Here is a 21,752-nt window from a genome sequence, read left to right on the forward strand (position 1 = left end):
TACCTATTCAGAAAATCTGTGTCATATCTTCTCTAAGTATAAAAATCATTTTTTATGGCTGTTTATTCCTATTTATTCTTCTAAGTCTGTGACTGTGCTGCAGGAGATGTATGAGACAGGAGATAAATTTGGATTATTTGCTAGACCTTACTTCTGCAAGGCTACAAATTCTGCACAGATGGATTCCAAATGTAATTAGGATTTTTATATCTCAGAAATAACATCTTCATACCTTTCCAAGGTCCCTTCCCCTCTCTGTGTCCGGGGAATGACAAAGTTCTGAAGATCTCTAGGAAGACCTAAAGCATGGTCCAAGCAGTGTGAGCTTCTCCAATGCAGATTTTTACCTTTAATCAAATAATAATAATCTGCAACAAACATGGCAGTTTATTCCATGTTATGACAACTACTGCTAGTACAAGTTCTGCTGTTTGAGGACTCCCCAAACAATGTCCTCTCTACTTCCATCACAAAAAGAGGCTAAAGGTGCTAAGTCAATGAGAAAAGCATATTGGGTAGGAGCTTTTTGGTAGGACAGAATGAGTTTATAAACATTATTTCTCTAGTGCGCATCCCTATTTTAAATCCCAATTTGGCAGAGAACTTCTCATGCCCAGTTATTTCCTTCAGCTAAAGATCAATGAGCAGCAGCCACCAGTTCAGTGTGGGTGAATGTCCTTGTCCTTTCCAAAAACACAACTCTGAGGTTCCTTAACAGCTGTGAATTTCAACAAGAAGACTGAGAATTCTAGTCAGGCTGGCACACAAATTATTCTGAGTTTCTGTTTTCTGAGACACCAAATCTTAGAGAAAAGGATGAAGGGTGACTTACACTGGCCATGATTACAAGAGTCTTTGGAGCCTTTTGGATTCAGAAAAAAAACCAGAGGGGAAAATGAGCATTTTAGCACTGTACTATAAATTCATTTTATAGGTTTGTTCTCTGACAGCTCTATCAGCTAAGTTTTGCTTAGATTTTCATTAAAATATCAGAGTGACAAAAAGAAATAATTGTTATTAAACTTTTAAGGACAAGGATATCAGTTTCATTCTCTGAATAACAGTTTTACAGAATAAGTTTATACAAATCATAATATCATAGGAGCTTGAGGTAACATTATGATATGTTTTTATTCATTTATCTTTCCCAAAAATTAAAATTATGCAAATCCAGTTTTGCTGAGAGGGAATACTAAAATACAGTGCATTGTGACATGGTCAGTCTGTCCACTCCCAGGCTGTCAGGTTCCTTGTCATCTGGTAGTTCTAATGAAAACAAAAGTAGTCCCATTCCTGGTTTTAGGCAGTTCAATATTAGTTAGATCTTGTTAGGCTTAATAGGGCTAAAACCCCCAATAATTTGTATTAACTATGTGACTATTTTTCATATTAATACATGATTATTTATTAATAATCAGTAATTCATAGTTAAATAGCCAATAGTTTATTCAAACTGATGGTCAGTCTTCTTTATGTCTGTTGTTTTTATCATTCACTGGAAAAGACAGATTGATTCTTTTCACTTGCCCCCTGTTAATGTTTCTATACTTCTTTTATAATGGAATTATAACTGCTAATTAAATATCTTCGGAAAGAAAAAAAATCTTGAAATATTGTACTGATTTTCTTGACATGTTCTTTGTCTTCAAACATCTGATTTTTTTTTTGTTTTTTTTTGGTTTTTTTGTTTTGTTTTTTTTTTGTTTTATGTTCTTTCAGCAAGTAAAAGCTTTGCTATAATGTGTATTTGAAAAGGCATACTTATGCTGGATGTAATTTTTGTATTGCAAGTATTGTAATATTTGTGTTGTAATTATTATGTCTTCATGTTCCCCTGTTATATTATCTTCTGCTGTCTTTCTGACCAAAGAGGCAGATCCTGCTGGACTATGAGGTCTCAATGGATGCTATCAATGATCCTGTGCGAAGACAGAGGTTAATGAGTGCAGCCACAGTTCTTACAGATAATTCAAGTAAGTCATTCTTTCCTCTTTTTCCTGTGGTGATGGTGTGGTGACCTGAGATATCAAACTGTCACAAACACCAATCTTTTCAGAGCCACTAGGGGAAATTATGCTGCCAAATGTAAATTTCAGTAAAATAAATATTCTCATATCTCCTGTAACTTGCAATTACCAAGGGTAAATTTTGCCTGACCTTTATTAGTCTGTGATTAGTTTGTGCAGAAAGAGCTAAACAATTTTTTTCAATGATGCCATTCTGCTCATGTGAGATTGACTTTTCAATCCTTTTAATGAACTATTGTCTTTTTCTTCATTCTGTGATATTCTACAAAGGATTATTCATATGTCACTTTCCCTCTTTGTCTGACAGAGTCAAAACTGAACTGTCCTACATTTTGGAAAAATTTCCCTCAAAAGTATCTGATTTGGAATTGTTGTCCATTCTGGAGAGCAGTCAAAGAGAAGATGAAATTGCTAATTTTGAATCCATTTGTTGATCTCTTAATCGTGGTTTGCATTATCTTGAATACCTTGTTCCTGGCTATGGAGCACCCTGGCATGGAAAGGAAATACCAACGACTGATTTCTCTGAGTGACAAGGTAAGTTAAGTCTATATTAGATTAAAAATTGAGTTATAACCCTGTATTCATACTGGGACACTCCCATGAGGAGACAGACTTTTTCAGTGACTTTTTTTCTGAATTTCATTTTTGTCTTTCCAGGTCTTCACCCTGATTTTTACTGCAGAAATGATCTTGAAAATCATTGCTCTAGATCCTTACTACTATTTCCAGGACAAGTGGAATGTTTTTGATAGCTTGGTTGTTTTGATTGGCCTAGCAAGCTTTGGAACAAATCTGTCACCTTTCAGGCTGGTAATTATTTATTTTTAAAAAATTATTTTTTTGAAAGTACATGTGCTGTATAGTGAAATACCCTCATATTATTTTACTGATGAATATATTAAATCGGTTTTCTTTATTGGTAAAACAACATGAGCTTTTAACTGGAGTGATTTTAATTGCATCAAAACAATTAGAAGGCTTTCTTTGGGGAAAAAATAGTGATATTACTGCAGTAAAGACATCATGGTAAATGTGGGGTCTGGCTTTCTTGTGTGCTGTGCTATCTGGGCTGCTTTAACTTTTTTTTTTCCCTGTGTTTTATTTACAGCTCAGGATCTTCAAATTGGCAAAGTCCTGGCCAGCCTTGAACACTCTTATGAAAATAATTCTACACTCATTTGGTGCACTGAGTAACCTCACTCTGGTTTTGGCAATCACTATATTTATTTTTGCTGTAGTAGGAATGCAGATTTTGGGCAGTGATTATGGCAAAAATGCCTGTAAAATAAGCTCCAGTGGCAAATTACGCTGGCATATGATAGATTTTAGCCATTCAATCCTCATTATATTCCGAATATTATGTGGAGAATGGATTGAAACTATGTGGGAATGCATGGAAGTGGCTGGAAAAAGGAAATGTGTCACCATTTTCTTGCTCGTCCTGGTGCTAGGAAACCTGGTGGTAAGTTTCAAGTCAATTTTCAGTCCCTACTGAATGCATCCAATTACTTTTTTCTTTGGAGGAAAACTTAACTGTTTGAAAATGATTCACTTTATTCTCTTTTCTGGGTGTCACTTGACATATGGTTTTGTTCTGTCTCCTTTTTTCCCTTTTCCTCTTTCTTTCTCTTTCTCATACAAGACATAGAAGCAAAATAAAATTATTCCTTCTAGCCAGAGTATAGAAGTGCAGAGCTTATCATAATTTGGTGTCAGGTCTTCATCTTTTGTGTTGATAGGACCAAATCACCAAACTGAGTTCTTTTGATGAGTTCTGAGTTCTTTGAGTTCTTTTAATGCTTAACACAGTGCCCCTATGTTATCAAAAGTTTACAGGACCCAGATTTTTGGGTTTTTACTAGATTTAATGTAAATTTACTGGCAGACAAAATCTTTTTCATCTGCTTGGTTTGTTGGTCTATATCAGATCCTTTTTGATGGTGATGTAATTAAGATTCATCTTTGCATGCTGTTTTTGTACGACTGCCTCCTCATACACTATGGACATCAAAGCATGTGAAAATATATTTGATATACCTAAACTCTCACTTCCCTCCTTTTTTCTGCTGCCAGTCCTTCCAGAAGGAGCCATATCATGCTATAACAATATTCCCACAATATTGTTATATAACAATATTTACTAATAATAGTAAATAATTTCATTATTTATTAGTGGTTAATGAAAGCAAATCTGAAGTGTCTCTTCTGTTAGCAATTGTGTCTCCAATTTACTTTCTTTTCAGGTGCTCAACCTGTTCATTGCTTTGCTGCTGAGTTCATTCAACATTGATGGCCCAGAGGGACAAGAGGAGCCTGGAGAAGGCACTAAATACCAGATTGCCATTGCACAGATTCACAAGAGCCTGAAGGCTGTGAAAGACAGAATTTGGGATCACTGCTGCAAAAGAATGAGGGGAAGCCTCAGAAGAGCGGACAAAAAGAAGACTTTGGCAGAAGTTTCTGGGAAGGGCATAGAGGTTACTAACTGTCCCATGACAGATGTCAGGAAATACATAGACAACAGCTCCTTTGATATAGAGTGTGGCCATATGGAAGAGAGTTCCTCACTAGCAAGGAAATATGAAGAAATTTTGACCAGCCCCAGTACCTGTGTTGCCATTACAGCAGCAGAGGCTTATCCCAAGGAAGGTGATGATAGGCACATTTTGCACACAGCTGTAGAACACAGGAAACAGGTAAGGAATGTTGATATTTGAAAAATTATTGTGACTTGCTATTGTTTGTGCAGGGAATGTCCCGACAAAGGCAGGAATGATGAATCTGACTCCATGTTCTCAGAAGGATAATTTATTACTTTATAATACTATGTTATATTAAGGAATACTATACTAAACTACACTAAAGAATACAGAAAGGATACTTATAGAATGCTAAAAAGATAATAATGAAAACTTGTGACTCTTTCCAGAGTCCTCACACAGATTGGCCCTGATTGGCCAATGAGTGAAAACAACTCATAGCAGAATCCAATGAGACAATCACCTGTGGGTAAACAATCTCCAAACACATTCCAGATGAGCAAAACAGAGGAGAAGCAAATGAGATAAGAATTGTTTTCCTTTTCTCTGAGGCTTCTCAGCTTTCCAGGAGAAAAATCCTGGGTGAAGGGATTTTTTCAGAGGATGTGAATGCCACAACTTGCATCTGTAAATACAATCTCAAAGACTCAACAGTAAATATTATCCTTTCTGTCATCTCTGCAATTTTACTTTCTTCTTCTAGTAAAAGGGCTTGGGTATTCAGTGATATGTTGAATATTCACTTTTTCATCGTTCTCCTCAATGACAGCCAAAATTCTGCTTCTGACTATTTTATTTCCATTTATTTCTGTCAATTGATAAACAAAGCTCAATCAGGACATTCTTTCTTTTTGTCTCCTTTGCCTTACACCTGGATTTTTTGGAAGGCAGGCCTCTTGTGTTGATTATATGTTGCTTTTCAGTTGCATGGAATCCAAAGGGAATGTTAACAATATATATATATATACCTTAAAAAATAAATTCTTAGCATTGTTTGGGTTTTTTTTTTAAACCTGTTCACCTCCATGGAACTTTTGACTCCCCTTTATATCTCTGGATTTTGTTGTGTTGGGCAGGATAAAGCTCAAGTCTTTCTGCATGTGAGTGAGACATTTTTACTCCCATGACAGCCGTGCAGAGGCAGTTAGGAATATTGGAGACATTTCAGGTGTCTGTCACATCCACACAGGATTGTCAAATATGGAACAGAAGATATAGGAACTCTTGGCACAGAATCAAAGAATTGTAAGGGTTAGAAGGATGGTTTTTTGTATGTATTTGTATGGTTTTGGTCATATTAGGAAGCATTATCAGTCTCTTTGGAAAAATTCTCAAAGAAGCAAAAATCACTGATCGCCTTAGAATCATCTGTGGCTGTTTCAAATGTCTTGCCCATAAGCATTTGATGTCAGAAATTCATTCCCTGCTGCAGTGGAATCTGGTATTTCTTGGAATTTGTAGTGTCAGAAGGACTGAGGACTGATTCTGATCGCTTAGATCTTCTGCCTGTAACTGAAAGCATAAATCTTTTACAAGCATTTTAGGACAGCTATTTAATTATTTGTAAAAAGAAAAACTTGCTAGTGAAAGATCCTCTTCTCATTGAACCTACATGATCTCTAAGGCCCCTTCCAAACCAAACACCCAAATCATTCTTTGATTGTATGAGTCGAAACTTCATGGATGTTTTACATTCTGTGAAATAATTGTGCCTTTCAAGAATGACTGTCAGGAAAAAAATAAGTGGAAATTCAACTGATTTGCATCATTTGCATCATTTCATGCAGGGAGACGTATTAAGAAAAAGAGAACAGTGGAGGAATTCAAACAACTTCAATCAGGGTTCTGGGACTTCTGAAACGGCAAATGCTTCCACAGTAACGCACCCAAAGAAAGATCAAAAAGAGGTAATTATAAATTTTATCATTTTGTATTAATATGTTAGGCCTTCTCCTCTTCAAGTCTTTTGAGACATGATTTGTATCTGTAAAGATGGACCGGCCTGAAGAAATCAGAATTTTCTCTACAACTGTAGCATAATAGAATATTTTCAATATTTTCTAAACATTTCCCTTCCTTCAAGTCCACTGTAGACAACTAAAAGAAACTAAGAGACTTGTTATAATAAAGTGATAGAAACAAAAAGTAGGGATTGGCTATTTCTGTCCTATTATTTATAATTTATTTTGGCAGTTCAGCAACAGAAAGATAATTTATACACTGCAAATTTCTTTTGGAGAGGGAGAGGAGATGGTAATTTTAATTTATTTTAGGTTTGTTAACCTTATTAATGAAAAGCAAATAAATTCTTTTCTTTAATTCCTAAATTCTTTAATTCTTAAATTCTTCTCCTTTGCAGAAATATCATTCTGTTCGTAGCTTTTCTGAAGCCAGCACTGTGGATCCAGTTGTTCTTCTGGAGATGTTTTCCCAGACTAAAGACTCCCAGCTGCCTAAGGACTGCTTTGTGAAGAGTAGGAATACTTTTTTTTTTTTTTTTTTTTTTTTTTGGTATTGCACTAATGCCAAATGAGCCAGTGTTCAAAAATATCCAAATATCCATTTGGACCATGTCCAGATTAGCAGGAACTGTTTGTCTGCTCATCCCAGGGTGAATATCTGCCTTTGATCACCTGAACTTCTCCTTAGACTGTTGGTTTAATCCTGCTGCCTTTACAGATTAATGAAGAGTGTTTGAAGAGTGTTTCTGCCACAGGGCAGTGAACAGGGTCCAGATGTAATGTCCCTGCAGGGCAATAAAGTAAAATAATGAGTAAAAATGATAATTTACTGACCTGCTAGGAAGGTACTATCTCTTTTCAAAATAAAAAAAGGGAGAAAAAATTCAGAAAATAAACACATTTTTAGGTAGAAGTAATGGCTTCTTTTGTGCCCACAAACCTTTCTGCAGAAGGACACAAAAAGATGTCTGTTACTCCATGTATGTGTTCTTTATTAAAAGAGATTATTTTGGCATAAAAATTTGTCTTGTCTTTAGCTTCAGATCATTTCAATAACAGCATCACCTCATAGATAAAAGAGCACATTCTTCCTAGAATATGTAAAAGGCCTTTTTTAGATGTTTTATACTTTTTTAATCCATATCTCAACATTTTCCATTGAACCAATATGCTGTTCTCTCTTTTTTTTCAGGTTGTGTTGAGTGTTTCCCATGTTGTGTAGTGGATACCACGAAGTTTCCAGGCAGAACTTGGTGGAACTTTAGAAAAACCTGCTACAGAATCGTGAACCATAGCGGCTTTGAATATTTTATGGTTTTTATGATTGTATTGAGCAGCGCAGCACTGGTAAATTTAATTTAATTTTTCCACTTTGGAATTAATTTTTGTCAGTAAAGGAATAGTATTCAATTGATTTCTCCTTCTCTGACATTCCTTTCCCCAGGGAGAGACAAGATTGTAATAAATATAACCTTTAGAAGTTATAATGCTTTCCTCCACCTGGATAAGATATTTAAATAGATGGATTTAAATATATGGAATCATAGTTCTTCATTGAACATAGTTCTTCACACTTTTGTGTTAATTACAAAGCTAAACCAGAGTCTGATATTACTTGGGAAAGCTTGACAAAAATAATAGCACTTCTAAATTTGTAAAGCAGACTAACTACTCAGAAAAAATGTAGATTGAAAATCATCCAAACTTTATGATCAGAAGCCAGAAGTGAAGGGGACTGTAAATTGGCAGGTGAGGTAATGTTTTATTGCTACTCTGATCATATCCATTTTTACTGAAAAATAAGGGAAGAATTATTATATTTGAAATTATATTCAGTGTCTACTGAGACTAACTTTTAAAATAAAATATTATATAATGCAGAAAAAACATAACCAAATAGTCTGAAGGTGACCTATGTGGCAGATGTCAAAATTTCCAATTAAAGTCAGTTCTGTGTACATTACATTGAGGTTGTTCCCTGAACTGTAGATTTGAACAGTCTGCTTTAAAATTCTCCTGACAAAACCTCCAGGGGAACTCTGTGGTGTCTTGGTTTGAAAAGTCAGGTGTTTGGTAAGGAAGGCAGGAGCCTCCCTTGAAATGGAAAGTGTAAACCCACTTCCTCTGAATTATTATAATTTTGAAATTAAGGGGCTTTCAGGCAAAGATATAGGAGTAGGAATAACAGTTCTTTAATAGGAAAATTAAAATAAAAATGCAATGGTACAAACCACTGCCAGAGTCAGACCATGCCCTGCCCCCCTGTGTGTCAGGGGGTGGCACAGCCCCATCCCATGGGGGCTCAGCCCTCCTGCAGTGCCAGCTGTGCTGCTGCTGCAGCAGGGATCCTGCACAAGGGGGGAGTTTTCCTCTGCAGCTCCAGGGCTGCTGCAGATGGGCCTGGGCTCCCTCTGGCAATGCAGGGCAGCAGAAAGCTGCTCCTCTGGCAATGCAGTGGGCAAAGGCTGCTGTGCTGCTCCAGGCTCAGATTGGATCCAGGTAGGAATGCTTGGCTCCTCCCCTGGGCGCAGCATCTCCCCATGGGATGCTGGAATTGGATCAGCCCTGCAGGGACACTCAGTGGCCATGGACAGCAGAGATCTCCTGGAGGGAGGGTTGGCTGTGGGAGAGATAAAGAAAACTGCCCCATGAACAGGAGAGAACTGCCCCAGCTCTGACAGATGGCAATAGAATACACAGCCCCAGCCACATCTTCTAACCGAAGACATCAGGAATTCCAGCGACGGCTCCTCTGTGTTCATGGGGAACCAAACTGAAGTAAGGAAGGAACCTGAGATATTTTTGAACAAAAAATTAGTTGATACCCAGCTGCAAAATAACAAAACAATAACAATTTCTTGTCATCAAAGATGATTTGCAGTCTTGAGAACTTTCCCATTTCTAAGATACACTTGTCCTCTTTCAGAAAGGGACATGTCAATTTTTTGCTGCTTTATAAAGTTTACTGGTATGAAATTTTCTGAATGAGTATGAATGAGCACCAGACCGCCACACATGTCCATGGTTTGTAAACTAAAATGAGATGGTGATCATGGGAGAATGCTCAGAAAAGCAGGGGAGATGTGGATGAAAGGAAAATTACAGACATTGCCAAAGTCTTGGTGAGGAAATAATGCAAGGTGTTAAAAGCAATTGGGAATAGATTGGCAACATAAAAAAATCTAAAATAAATTAGCAAGACAGCAAATACTTTAAACTTGAGCAAACACTGATGTGAATGACAGCAATCAGTGAAATATTTTCCTAAAACCTCAAGGTCAAGATTTAGGTGAAAAAACCTGTAACTTCAGAAATGAGCAGTTCCAGATGAGGTGTTCATCACATTTTTCCATTTCTGTAATAAAACATTGCAAGATGACTCAGGATGACTAATTTGGAAGGTCAGAGTCTGACAGACGCTGGTTAATTCTTAATTCACTGGTTAATGTAATCAATTCAGGTTTTTTGTGAAGAATTTTAGGTCAACCACTTCAAAATTATCAACTACATTAGGAAGTCAAAATTTTTTAGCCACAACTGACCCTTGTTAGACATTTTTTGAAGTGTTGAACATAAAAACTTGAAAGTATGAGATTTTTCAATTAGTGTAAAAATGAGATTGTAGTAATTTAAAAATTTACCTTTTTACTTTTAAGTATAAAAATAAGTGGTGGTTGTCCATAATTTAATATGAAATGGTTATAAGAATCCAAATTATTTATTCTTGTGCAATTCAAAAATAATCTTCCATTCATAAAACTATTGACCTGTTTTAAAACTGAATTTTGAAATTCCAGGCATTTGAAGATGTTCACCTGCAGGAAAAGAAAAAAGTGAAAATTATCCTAGATTATGCTGATATCATATTTACCTACACCTTTTTTATGGAGATCCTTCTGAAATGGGTAGCTTTTGGTCTGCACAGTTATTTCACAAATTCTTGGTGTTTGCTTGACTTCATCATTGTGTGTGTAAGTATTATACTCAGCTTGTCATACATTTTAATTTTTGATATTTTCTATATAGAGAACTACCTGTAAATTGTGATTATGAATTAATAAAAATCTTAAAGACAGTTTCCAAAACATAAAAAACCTTCAATCCAAAAGAGGTTTTAGGACTTGAAATGGAAATTGTCATCAATAATCAAGAAGTTGCTGAAGGAAATGTTATTTGGTATCACCACCATTGAGGAACATGATGGTTCTAAAAACCTTTTCAATTGTAGAGAGAAAGTTCAATCAGGGATCAGAAATAAAATTAAAATAAATTGATTAAGACAACAGAAAATGTGAAGCTATTGACAGTTTGGGACTAGATGATTTTAAAGGTTCCTTCCAACCCAAACCAGATCTGGGATGTTGGCATTTAGAAAGAGAAAAAAAAGAAAGAGTTCCTTCCTTGAAGGAGAAGAAATTTAGATGGCAAAGACAGTTGAAAAACATGGTTGGAAAAATAATTTACCAGGGAATTAAAGATAGGGAAGTATCTTTTGCTTTGCATAGCCCTAAAGACAAATGCTGGAATCACCAAGAGTGAGGTAAGTGCAGTGTTCAATACATTTGCTCTGAATGTAGAAAATGTTAAATATTATAATCTTGCTGTATAAAAATTAACATTTTTCTTGTTAACATCACAGTGGGACTGTTCTGAAGTTAAATATTTTAGAATAAGAATGTCTAAACTGCTAACTTGTGACATCAGAGTAGCTTTTGATAGTCAGCATTGAAAGTTGTGAAGTACTAGGAAATTTCAACAGAAAGATCTAATATTATGACTATTTGTAAAGAATACTTGAGCAGTTACAGTTTTCTAATGTAAATAGCAGTCCAAAACAGAGGATAAGCATGGAAATATCCAATGGCTGAACACTGAGGCTGCAAATTCAAATAAGAAGGGACAAATCATGAACAATGAAAAAACCTAATTATTGAAATTATTTTAATGTCTTCATTTCTCTCTTAGAAATAACAAAAATGAACCAGATATATATTTTTAGAAAAAAATTGTTTCCACATCCCCATCCTCCGTTATAATAATAAATTCCTGTATACACTTTTAAGAATAACTATGTAGAAAATGAGAGTATTTTATCTGAATCAACCTTTCTGGTCTGGTAGTGTATGGCAATATCATAGTTACCAATTTGATTGTTGTATTGGATTAAACAAAATTATACGAACTGTTTTTAAAAAAGTCAAATTAGAATTAATTCAATTTTTTTCATATGTTAAAAAAAAATGAGGTAAAATTATATCTATCCATATATTATATTATATTATATTATATTATATTATATTATATTATATTATATTATATCATAAATTATATTGTTATATATATATTTACTTTAAATGTGTATTTTCTTCATTTGACTTAGTGGTGAAATATACTGTAACTTTCATCTCAAGACTGTCTACTAATATAGATAAAATAAAATTTTGTATGCCATTTAATGATGCCAGTTCCAATTCAATGAACACAGCTGTCCTTTGTTTCCTGGGGACGAAATTCTGTTTCTGAAGATTCCTCACCTTGTTCTTCTGGGACCAGCCTGAAATCTCTCAGGACTTTCAGAGCACTGCGGCCTCTACGAGCTTTGTCAAGATTTGAAGGGATAAAGGTAAAGATATGGGAAAGTTCTGGGTTTTTATATGGATGAGAATTTTCAATAGATACAGAAGAAGAAAAAATCAGTGGCTTTCTGGGAAAATGGATCTATTGAATTCAATTAATGAATTATTTTCATTAATTTCATTCAGGTTGTTGTGAATGCACTCTTTGGAGCCATCCCCTCCATCTTCAACGTTCTGCTCGTTTGCGTTGTCTTTTGGCTCCTCTTTAATGTTCTAGGAGTCAAATGGCTAGGAAGCAGATTTTGGAAATGCACACACAAAGAAGAAAGTACTGATCACATTCATGGCAGAAATGATTGTCTTTCCTTCAATGGGACCTGGACAAATAGTGTTGTAAATTTTGACAATGTTGGCATGGGTTACTTGGCTCTTCTCCAAGTGGTAAGTTCTATAAAAACATGTTCATTTTTGTTTTTCTGAAGGAATGGTTTGAGCAGCCAGTCAAGGCACACCATTATGGTTCTGTTTATCTCACTGAAACTGGGGATTTTTTAGCTCCCATAAATATTTTCCTCATTTATGAGCTGCTCACCTCCTCCTAAAGAACACATGGGCACATGCAGCCTTATGTTAAAACCAAGAACTCTTTCACGGCCTTTAAATTTTGTTGTAAATTTCTCTTCTGTTTACATTTTGATTAACAAACTAAGCCTGAAATAGTCTGCCTGTTGCTGTATTTAAAGTTATTCTTGTTTTCTCTAATTCAGAGTGGATAAGAAAGAAAACCCATGGACCAATTTATTTAGAATTCTGTGTCTTCTTTTGTTGTAGAAATCCTGAACTGTTGGGGTGCTAATTCACTGAGCTCCCTAATACCACAACAAAGGAGAGAAAGGCATTGTTAAAAAGTTTCCATTATCCCTGTATCTTTTCTAGATTGAGTTCTTTGCTCTGGATCCTCCAAAATATTCTATGATTGATAAAAATTGCAGGATGGAACAATCTGTTGTTTTGTTAGAAATCGTTTTTTTCCTTTTAAGTTATATTTGCTAGTTAAGCTGAAACTTTTTACAAAAATTTCAATTTAACAGGAGTTAGCATTAAAGCATTTGACATGAATCATGACTTTTCTTTTGCTTTCTTTTCAGGATAGTTTTTTTCTCTGTAATAAACTCCAGTGAATCACACTTCCAAACATATCTTAGAATTGATGCATATTTTTTGCAGCACTTCTTTTTTTTTCCACCACTATTAACACATTTATATTAGCAATAGCTTTTTTTTTTCTTAATTGTAACAAACAATGCATTTTCTTTCAGGCAACTTTTAAAGGTTGGATGGATATTATGTATGCAGCAGTGGATTCACGTGAGGTATGTCACTGAAATGAAATTTTAGTTTTTTCCCTTTCCTTCTTCCCTTTTCTAGCTATACAGTCAATTTTTCAGCTGTTTGCAACACCAGGTCAAAAATACAAGTGGATGAGTGCATCCAGCTACACAGTGAAACAATATTTCTTGGAGTACCAAATATCTGAAACTTGGGTAAAAGAAACTGGTCACTATAGGGTGATACCACACAAAAAGAGGGCAAGATAATAAATAATGTTTTAGAAGTCTGATTTGGAAACAGAATATGGGTGTGCCTCTAAAGCAAATTCTCTTCCTTTTCAAACATGTGCAGTAGAACTGAAACAGCCTGCAGCTTTATCAGTTATTTGAGGTTTTCTTCCCTACATTTGACACCCTCACTGTTTCTTCCCCATTTGGATGTCCTGTTTCTCACTCTCATACTAGCAGTGAGTTTTAACTTTTCTATATTTAGTTGACTTTGCCTTTTTTCTTGCTCATTCCATCACAGTACTCTTGACTGTAGTTAAATAGCTGCTAAATAACAATATTGTTCTTTGTAGGCTGGTTTAAATTGCTTCTTGCCTAGGATGGCATCCCAAAGGAGGGAATTTGCCATTAGGTTTAAACCTGTTTTTCTAATCAGGGCATTCACAGGATCCCTTCTGATTGGAACTGTTTATTTATTACTAAGAAAAAAAGCAAGAGCAGGATTTGTCTTTGTTTTTCGTTATCTGTACAAACAGTAACAAGATAGAGCAAGCCAGTTCTACTTGTACATCTAGATAAAAGTATAAATGTGCAGAAACAATTTATCCTTCATGACAATAAAACATTTGCTATAATAAATTGGAAATGCTAAAGCTGAGATTATCTAATTTTTACTAATATTATTTTTCTGGTTTGATTTTTTTTTTCTTAACAGATTGATCAACAGCCACAGTTTGAAGCACGCTTACGCATGTATGCGTTCTTTGTGGTTTTCATTATTTTTGGATCTTTCTTCATGCTGAACCTTTTCATTGGAGTGGTTATCAGCAATTTTAACCAGCAAAGGAAAAAGATAAGTACTACATGGTCTAACCCATGGTCTCCTGTAATCCCAGTTTGATTAAGTGAATGCTTGCTTGACATCTAGAGGTTTAACATTTTGAAATAAGTGTTTGACTAGGTAAATTTAAAATAATAACATTTCAAACCAAATTTTGAAAACAGGAATCCCCTCTTCCTCAAGGTTTTTACCTGTGAATTCTATTTTCCTGCCAAGTCCTGGATTTGATTTAAGTAGAGGACGAGAGAGGAGTGAATCAAAATAATTACCTAGACTTTGCTATAGGAGAGTGGAATTCTTTTCTTCTGCTTTGAGGATTTGCTTTGGAGAACAGAAAAACCCTTTTTGCTGAGACTGAACACCTCACAAATGTGAGCAGGGTAATCACTCATGGAAGAAGCAGTCATGAAAGGAGTAACCTCTGCTTTCCTGGTAAAGAACCTTGAAAAGGTCTTGTCGATAGAACTTCTTCTAAAACTAGCTACACTTTTAAAAGTCATTCATCTAGAAAATAAACCTACAGATTAATTTAGTGGGATTCTAAAAAAATTCAGCATTGGGATCCAAGCCATGACCCCAGGAGGAGGCTATGTAGAAATTTAAATGATGCTTAAAGCCTATGAAGCAATGACTGCTTCCACTTTTCTCCTCCTTGTTGTTATATTCCCTGTTCTTGATATTCTGTAAGAACTGGAAAGCAAAATCTTAGAATGGAAAATGCAGCAAAGAAAAGCAATAGTCATCTCTGCCTGGAATACTTCACCTTCCTTGTGCCAAGCTTACTTCTCAGTTGAGTCCTGACTCATTTAAGGGTTTAAAGTGTCCAGAATATCAGGGGAATTTGGGTCAATTAATCCACTTGGAAGTCTTACAACAAATAAGCATCTTGCTCATTGAAAAAATAACAGAAAAGCAGACCCCAACAGGAGGTTTACAATTTCAAGGTTCCCATTTGGAAGGCAGAATTTCTACTGGAATCATCTATTCTTTCCACAGACTGACTTATACACCAAGTGTCAAAGCATTACTGCCTTTTGTAGAGAAAAATAGAAATAGAATACACAAGAAATTCTTCTTCTGTTCTCTGAATTTGGACAGAGAAAAGATGTGTAGGGATTGAGGAACAGCAGTGTAACTTCACTGTAAGAATTTCCTTTTATAACAAAGTCCCAGTTACAACAATCCCAATAGATAAAAAGGTTAAGTAGTTGATAAGCTCGAACATTTGCTAGAAATGTATGTGGATGTAACATTTTTTTTCTTTTCTTAGTACATGCTGTAACTGGCATTTTTTATTTTTCATTTTTCTCTGTCATTTCTTTTCTGCTTCTTTGGGCTTTTCACTGATAGTCCATGTAGTGAAGTTAAGCAGAATTTTCAGAGGTTTTGCTGGAGTGATTCCAATTCATTGTTATGTGTTTGGTGTACAAAATGCAGATCACTCAGTGCTTTTATGACAAGTGAGTTCTGATTACTGGGGTCCAAGTGATTGCTCAGTAATACAGGTGGTGTGGATGCTAATAAGAAATTCATTGCCAGGAACTTCCCATAGAACTTGGTCCCAAAATTCTTATTCATCATCCTCTATTTACTTGCTAGTCCAGCAATCTTCTTCTGCTTCTGCCTTTCCCAAAAATATAAAATATTCTACTTCTTGATGAATTTTATGTGATTTTAAAAATAGGAAATAGATTTGCAAAACTTAGAAAGGCTCTCACACTTGAGGTAACTGGCTTGGGATCACTGTCTGGACTTGACTTTCATGATCAACCCAGATCAGATCAAAGATCAAGGGGAAAAGGAGAAATGGTGAAGACACATTTGGTCTCTATGCTGTCTTAGGTCCCACTCATGACAACTGTAACTTACTGTCTTTAACATAAATTTGTCAGTATTAATTTGACTACTTCATGTAAACAACGTTTTTTCTCTTTACTTAGGTGGGAAAGATCTATTTTTGACTGAGGAACAGAAAAAGTACTATAGTGCCCTAAAAAAACTTGGATCCAAGAAACCCCAAAAACCCATCCCAAGACCAGCGGTGAGGCCACCTTAAGAAGAATATGACAGAGGATATAAAGAGGATGATATTTAAACTCAGTAGCCAGGAATTGGGAAATAAACCTTCCCCCTCACCTTCCTCAGTCAATATAGTATTTAGATTTTACTCTCTTTTATTTAAAAATTCTATCCAACACAGTCGTCTTTGAGGGTATTAATTAAGGAAATTTACAACCTATTTATCACCTACTCAAATGTACAAACTTTTAAAACCAGTTCTTATTAAGTATTTGATATTCATAACATGATCTTGGTTATTTAATTTGCATGATGTTGCTTCTGCAACTAGATTGGATTGTTGCAGGTTAGAATGAATAGAGAGCAGCACATGCCCCATGGCTGTTATTTGCTTTGAAATAATCTTACGCTTTATTTCTTACATTTTCTTAAATTGAATTCCAGGTCTGTGTTTGCACAGTAACTACTCAGAGTTTTTCCTGCTTATGACATTTTAATTAGAATTGCTTATCCTAAAATATCTACTTCAATAAGTATTTCTATTAAAAGAGCCATCACAATGTACTCTGAATGTTTTCCTGCTGCATATTTTTTCCTAAGCCAATGTGTTTGCACAATGCCTGAAAATACTGAAAATGTGGTGAGTTTTCTTTGAGGGTCTAAAGAAATCACCAAAAAGTGCTTCTAGCAGCTTGTTGTTAATTTATGTCATCTTAAATTCCTTTTCTAAGCACAAATTACTGATTAATATTTGAATGCAGGCTGGGTCTCAGAACTGGCATTTAGTAGTTCTCCTTCTCTCCACAGAATGCATTCCTAGGATTGCTGTTTGACATCGTAAATCACAAAGCTTTTGACATCACCATTGTGATTTTCATCTGTCTAAATATGATAGTTATGATGGCAGAAAACAATGACAAACGCACCAAGGATGTTCTTAATAAAATCAACTATTTTTTTGTGGCTGTATTCACTGCAGAATGTGTCTTAAAAATACTGGCCTTTAGGCACTACTACTTTGGGAGTGGCTGGAACGTGTTTGATTTCAGTGTTGTGATCCTTTCAATAGTGAGTAAGTATCAACCACTAGGTCAGGTAAAGTGTCTTACCAATATTAAGCCAAATCCAGTTTGAAGTAACCACCTACATATGTTTAATTAACAAATTCCAGATCCATTGTACTATTTCAAACTATCTGCTAAGTGATTTGTTCTAAAAGGATGCATTTTTGTTTTCCCTTATATTTTTGCAGAGTACTAAAAGGTAAGCATAGTTTTTGAATATCTTTAAGTATGATTTTTATTAAGGCATTAACAGAATATTAATTTAATTCAGTAACATCTTTTTAAAGTTATTGCACTTAAACTGTTGTCTAACGTTTTATGCTTTCAATTTACACGTTGTCACAGGAAAAGAAAATTCAGGTTAAAAATACATTTGCATCAAAAATGGGGTATAATTTAATTTTCCTGGACATTCCTTTAAGAAGGCAGAGTCCATTTGCAGATTTGGAAAGCTTAGGAAAATTTGGTTGCTCAACACCATACTAAACCTAGGCCAATATTTGTGACTGAAAAAGTTATTAAAACTGGCTTGTATTTTTTTGGCTCTTTAAATAAGACTAGATGCTGATAATTGACTCTGCAAAGGGTCATATACAGCTCTAATTTCTTGTACAATTTATTTTGTCCTTCCTACTCAGGCTTAGATCATATCATATAATAAAGGATGGAAAAGAAAAACTGCTCTGAGTTCTCTGCTTCTTGCCCTAGCATGGTAGCCTTTTGCCATCCTGTACAACCCAGAAAAATTATGACTTCTTAACTCTTCTGTTTGTAATCATTTGCATTGCTACTGTGTCATAGAATGAGGTGTTTTGGAGGATAAACACTGAGAGACAATTTTCCTTTATTTTCTTCTTGCTCTTCTCTGATCTCATTTGAGTGCCAAGCATTAGTCAAAGTCTCACATTTAGGCTTTGACCTAAAGAAGAAGCAGGACTCAGACAGTCGCTCAGAGACAATCTCAGAGCTTCTGGCACAAGACCTGAATAGATTTTAAAGGATTTTTTCAGGTACTTGAGCAATGAATGCATAAATTCACTCCCCAAATTAGAGAAACTGGGAAGAACTTCCAAACTATGCGGAAATCTTGATGCCTCTTTTATATTGAAAGCTATTACAATTTTTCTTTTTTTACCGAAGCTTTTATCTGAGCAGTTTCAGAATTGAAGATGTTTATATTGAGACCAGTGTAAAGTGATGAGTGTTACTGCCAACACGTAAAGCACAGAATATAACAAAACAGACATTAATTTGACTAACTTGACCTGGCAACATTTTGTTTTCGTTTTCCTTTCAAAGGTCTTGGAGTCTCTGAAGTGTTTCGATCTTTCTTCTCCCCGACGGTTTTGAGAACTCTTCGTTTGGCGCGGGTCGGCCGAATCCTCAGAATAGTTCGCAAAGCCAGAGGGATTCGAACTCTTCTTTTTGCACTGCTGATGTCTCTTCCCGCCCTGGTCAACATTGGCCTTTTGCTTTTCCTGATTATGTTCATTTATGCCATTGTGGGCATGGCAAACTTTGCCTGTCTCCCCCAGGATGGTGGGATTGATGACATTTTCAACTTCAAAACATTTTGTGGTAGCATTCTCTGCCTCTTCCAAATTACCACATCAGCTGGCTGGGATAGTCTTCTGGCCCCTGTGCTAAAGGAATCTGATAAATGTGCTCTCCAAGTAAATGTAAAAGGGACAGAGAAAAATAATTGTGTAAATAAGGGCTTTGGTATTTTATATTTTGTAAGCTATGTCATTATATCATTCCTCATTGTTGTAAATATGTACATAGCTGTCATTTTAGAGAACTTCAATGTTGCCACTGAGGAGAGCACAGATCCTCTTTGTGAGGATGACTTTGATATGTTTTATGAGACATGGGCAAAGTTTGACCCTCTGGCAACACAGTTTATAGATTATTCTGCTCTCTCAGACTTTGCAGATGCTCTGGCAGAACCCTTGCGCATCCCAAAGCCCAACAAAATCCAGCTCATAGCCATGGACATCCCCATAGTTAGTGGAGACAAGATCCACTGCTTGGATATCTTGCTGGCTTTCACTAAAAGGGTCTTGGGAGAAGCTGGAGACCTGGAGAGTCTTGAATTAAACATGGAAGAAAAGATTACAGCTGGCAATCCATCTAAAAGTTCTTACAGCCCAATTTCTTCTACCCTTAAAAGAAAACAAGAGGAAGTGTCAGCTCTTGTTATTCAAAGGGCCTTCAGGAGGTATTTGAGACAACGTTCTCTTGAAAATACCTCCTTGTACCATTGTAAACATAACAGTGCTGTCTTTGGACGAGAAATACAGGACAAGCAAAATCTTCTTGAATCACTGCTTAATGAAAACCATGGTAGGAAGGCAGATAAATTACGTCCCGCTTCTTCCATATCCCTCCCTTTATTTTATGATGGCTTTGCTGAGACAGACAGCAATAAGCTTGACACATGAGGTCACGCCCGGCTGCAGCATTTCCAATTAAACCAATGTCACTTATTTTCAGATGGAGACCATATTTTGATCCCACAAATACTCTAAATTTAGAATAATACTGGCAGCCTTCAGGTATTGTAATTGTTCAGATTTGCAAACGCTCCTTAAAGCACTTAAGATTTGAACAACTATGTTATAAATATTAGAGGAAAATCTCTAAACATGGAATTTTTTTCCTCAGCTACTGGAGTTGGTGAGTTAATTTTTTCAGCTGTCATTTTTATATTAGTCCATGTGTTTACAGAAGAAGTCTGTAAAAGATCAGTTGTAAGCACTTATTTTATAAATACACAAGGATATAGGATAAGGTATATGTCTTTAGGGAGAAGCAATTTTTCAAAAATGCTTTATTGTAGCAAAATTAAGTAATAACTGCACTTCTGCAAAAGACTCACTCAAGACATTTGAGTATAATCAGCCTCTAATTTTGATGTTTTTGGGACAATCCTCCTCCTAATATCTTTGAATGGATTTATGTCTAAGAATTTTTGATGTGCCTTTACACAAACACCTAAAGGGATTTAACAGATTATCCTCAGTTGCCTGTGCCTGAAAGTTGTACATAATTTGTTCTTTGTATCTTTCAGTGTATGAAAATTGTTGTAATCATAATTAGAATCAAAGAATGCTGTGCAGGAGATATTGTTTCCAGAAAGGAATAATTGTACATTAAATTCCATCATTGTACTTTATCCCTAGAGAGCACTACTCAGTAATCTGAAATGAAGTTCCTGGTGTATCTTGTGAGGTAAAATTTATTAAATTTAGAGAAAGCATTTCTTTCACTGATTCTGAAAAAAGTATATGAACGATGTGTAATAATATTTTACTGATTTTTTTTTATTTTGCAGTTTGGAATATGACTGGTTTAGATTCTTCAATAAAGACTTCAGAAGCTTAACATGTTTTTGTCTATTTTCTAAGAAGTATCTTCCATTTCATTTATTACAAGACCATCTATTACTGAGGGTAGAACAACAGTAATAGAATTTTCCCAAAGTAGCTATCTATTAGCACAAGAAAACTGAAAATAATTTTCTATTCACAGGGAGTCAGAAAAGGTTTAGCATTTCCAGGCCAAGAATATAAAGAATAATGAGGTAATGAATTTTACTGTCATTTAACCTTGTTTAAAACTATTAAAATAGGAAAGATTTAGTCAAAACCAGCTCTTTTCAGGACAAATAAAGGCACAGGCAAGGTAAGAGTTAAAGAGTTCAGATACAGTGTAGTCTGAACTAGATTTATTATGGTCAAGCATTGGAACAGCCTCCCCAGGGAAGTGGTGGAGTCCCTTTCCCTGGAAGAATTCTAAAAATGAGTGGATGTGGCACTTGGTGCTGTGGCCTGGTGGGCATGGAGGTGTTCAATCAAAGGGTGTGATAGTATAGGGATAAAATGTTCCTAAAATCATGGAATTTTCAGGGGAGTTAGAAAGGAAGGCTGGGCCTGGTAGGCCCTGGGAAATGTTAAGGTAGACCCTGGGAAAATGTTAGGCTACTCCTGTATAATGATTTAATGACTGATAATGCACCTGTATAATCATTTATGATAACTGATATGATTGTTAGATGCGATGATTGTTTGGTAATGAGATATAATTATTGTTTAATCCCAACAAGAATGTTGGGAGGCTTTCATGGAAATTACAAAATCCATGCTTGGATGAAATCAAT

At 35.4% G+C, this 21,752-nt stretch overlaps 1 protein-coding gene across 1 annotated transcript in view; it reads left to right on the forward strand.

Moving 5' to 3' along the window:
* LOC102045246 (sodium channel protein type 5 subunit alpha) overlaps positions 1–20,977 on the forward strand; it is a 38,687-nt gene extending 17,710 nt beyond the window's left edge. The window contains exons 12-27 of the mRNA XM_031059737.1: positions 1,871–1,973; positions 2,335–2,564; positions 2,688–2,840; positions 3,139–3,492; positions 4,274–4,726; positions 6,358–6,477; positions 6,930–7,044; positions 7,724–7,878; positions 10,329–10,502; positions 12,017–12,154; positions 12,294–12,548; positions 13,427–13,480; positions 14,382–14,519; positions 16,444–16,548; positions 17,334–17,598; positions 18,890–20,977. Of these exons, the coding sequence (XP_030915597.1) occupies positions 1,871–1,973; positions 2,335–2,564; positions 2,688–2,840; positions 3,139–3,492; positions 4,274–4,726; positions 6,358–6,477; positions 6,930–7,044; positions 7,724–7,878; positions 10,329–10,502; positions 12,017–12,154; positions 12,294–12,548; positions 13,427–13,480; positions 14,382–14,519; positions 16,444–16,548; positions 17,334–17,598; positions 18,890–20,034 (3,957 nt within the window). The 3' untranslated portion in view covers positions 20,035–20,977. The remainder of the gene's footprint in view (positions 1–1,870; positions 1,974–2,334; positions 2,565–2,687; positions 2,841–3,138; positions 3,493–4,273; positions 4,727–6,357; positions 6,478–6,929; positions 7,045–7,723; positions 7,879–10,328; positions 10,503–12,016; positions 12,155–12,293; positions 12,549–13,426; positions 13,481–14,381; positions 14,520–16,443; positions 16,549–17,333; positions 17,599–18,889) is intronic.
* The last annotated feature ends 775 nt before the right edge of the window (positions 20,978–21,752 follow it).

This window comes from Geospiza fortis, unplaced genomic scaffold (genome assembly GCF_000277835.1).
Source record: "Geospiza fortis unplaced genomic scaffold, GeoFor_1.0 scaffold182, whole genome shotgun sequence".
Lineage (NCBI taxonomy): Eukaryota > Metazoa > Chordata > Aves > Passeriformes > Thraupidae > Geospiza > Geospiza fortis.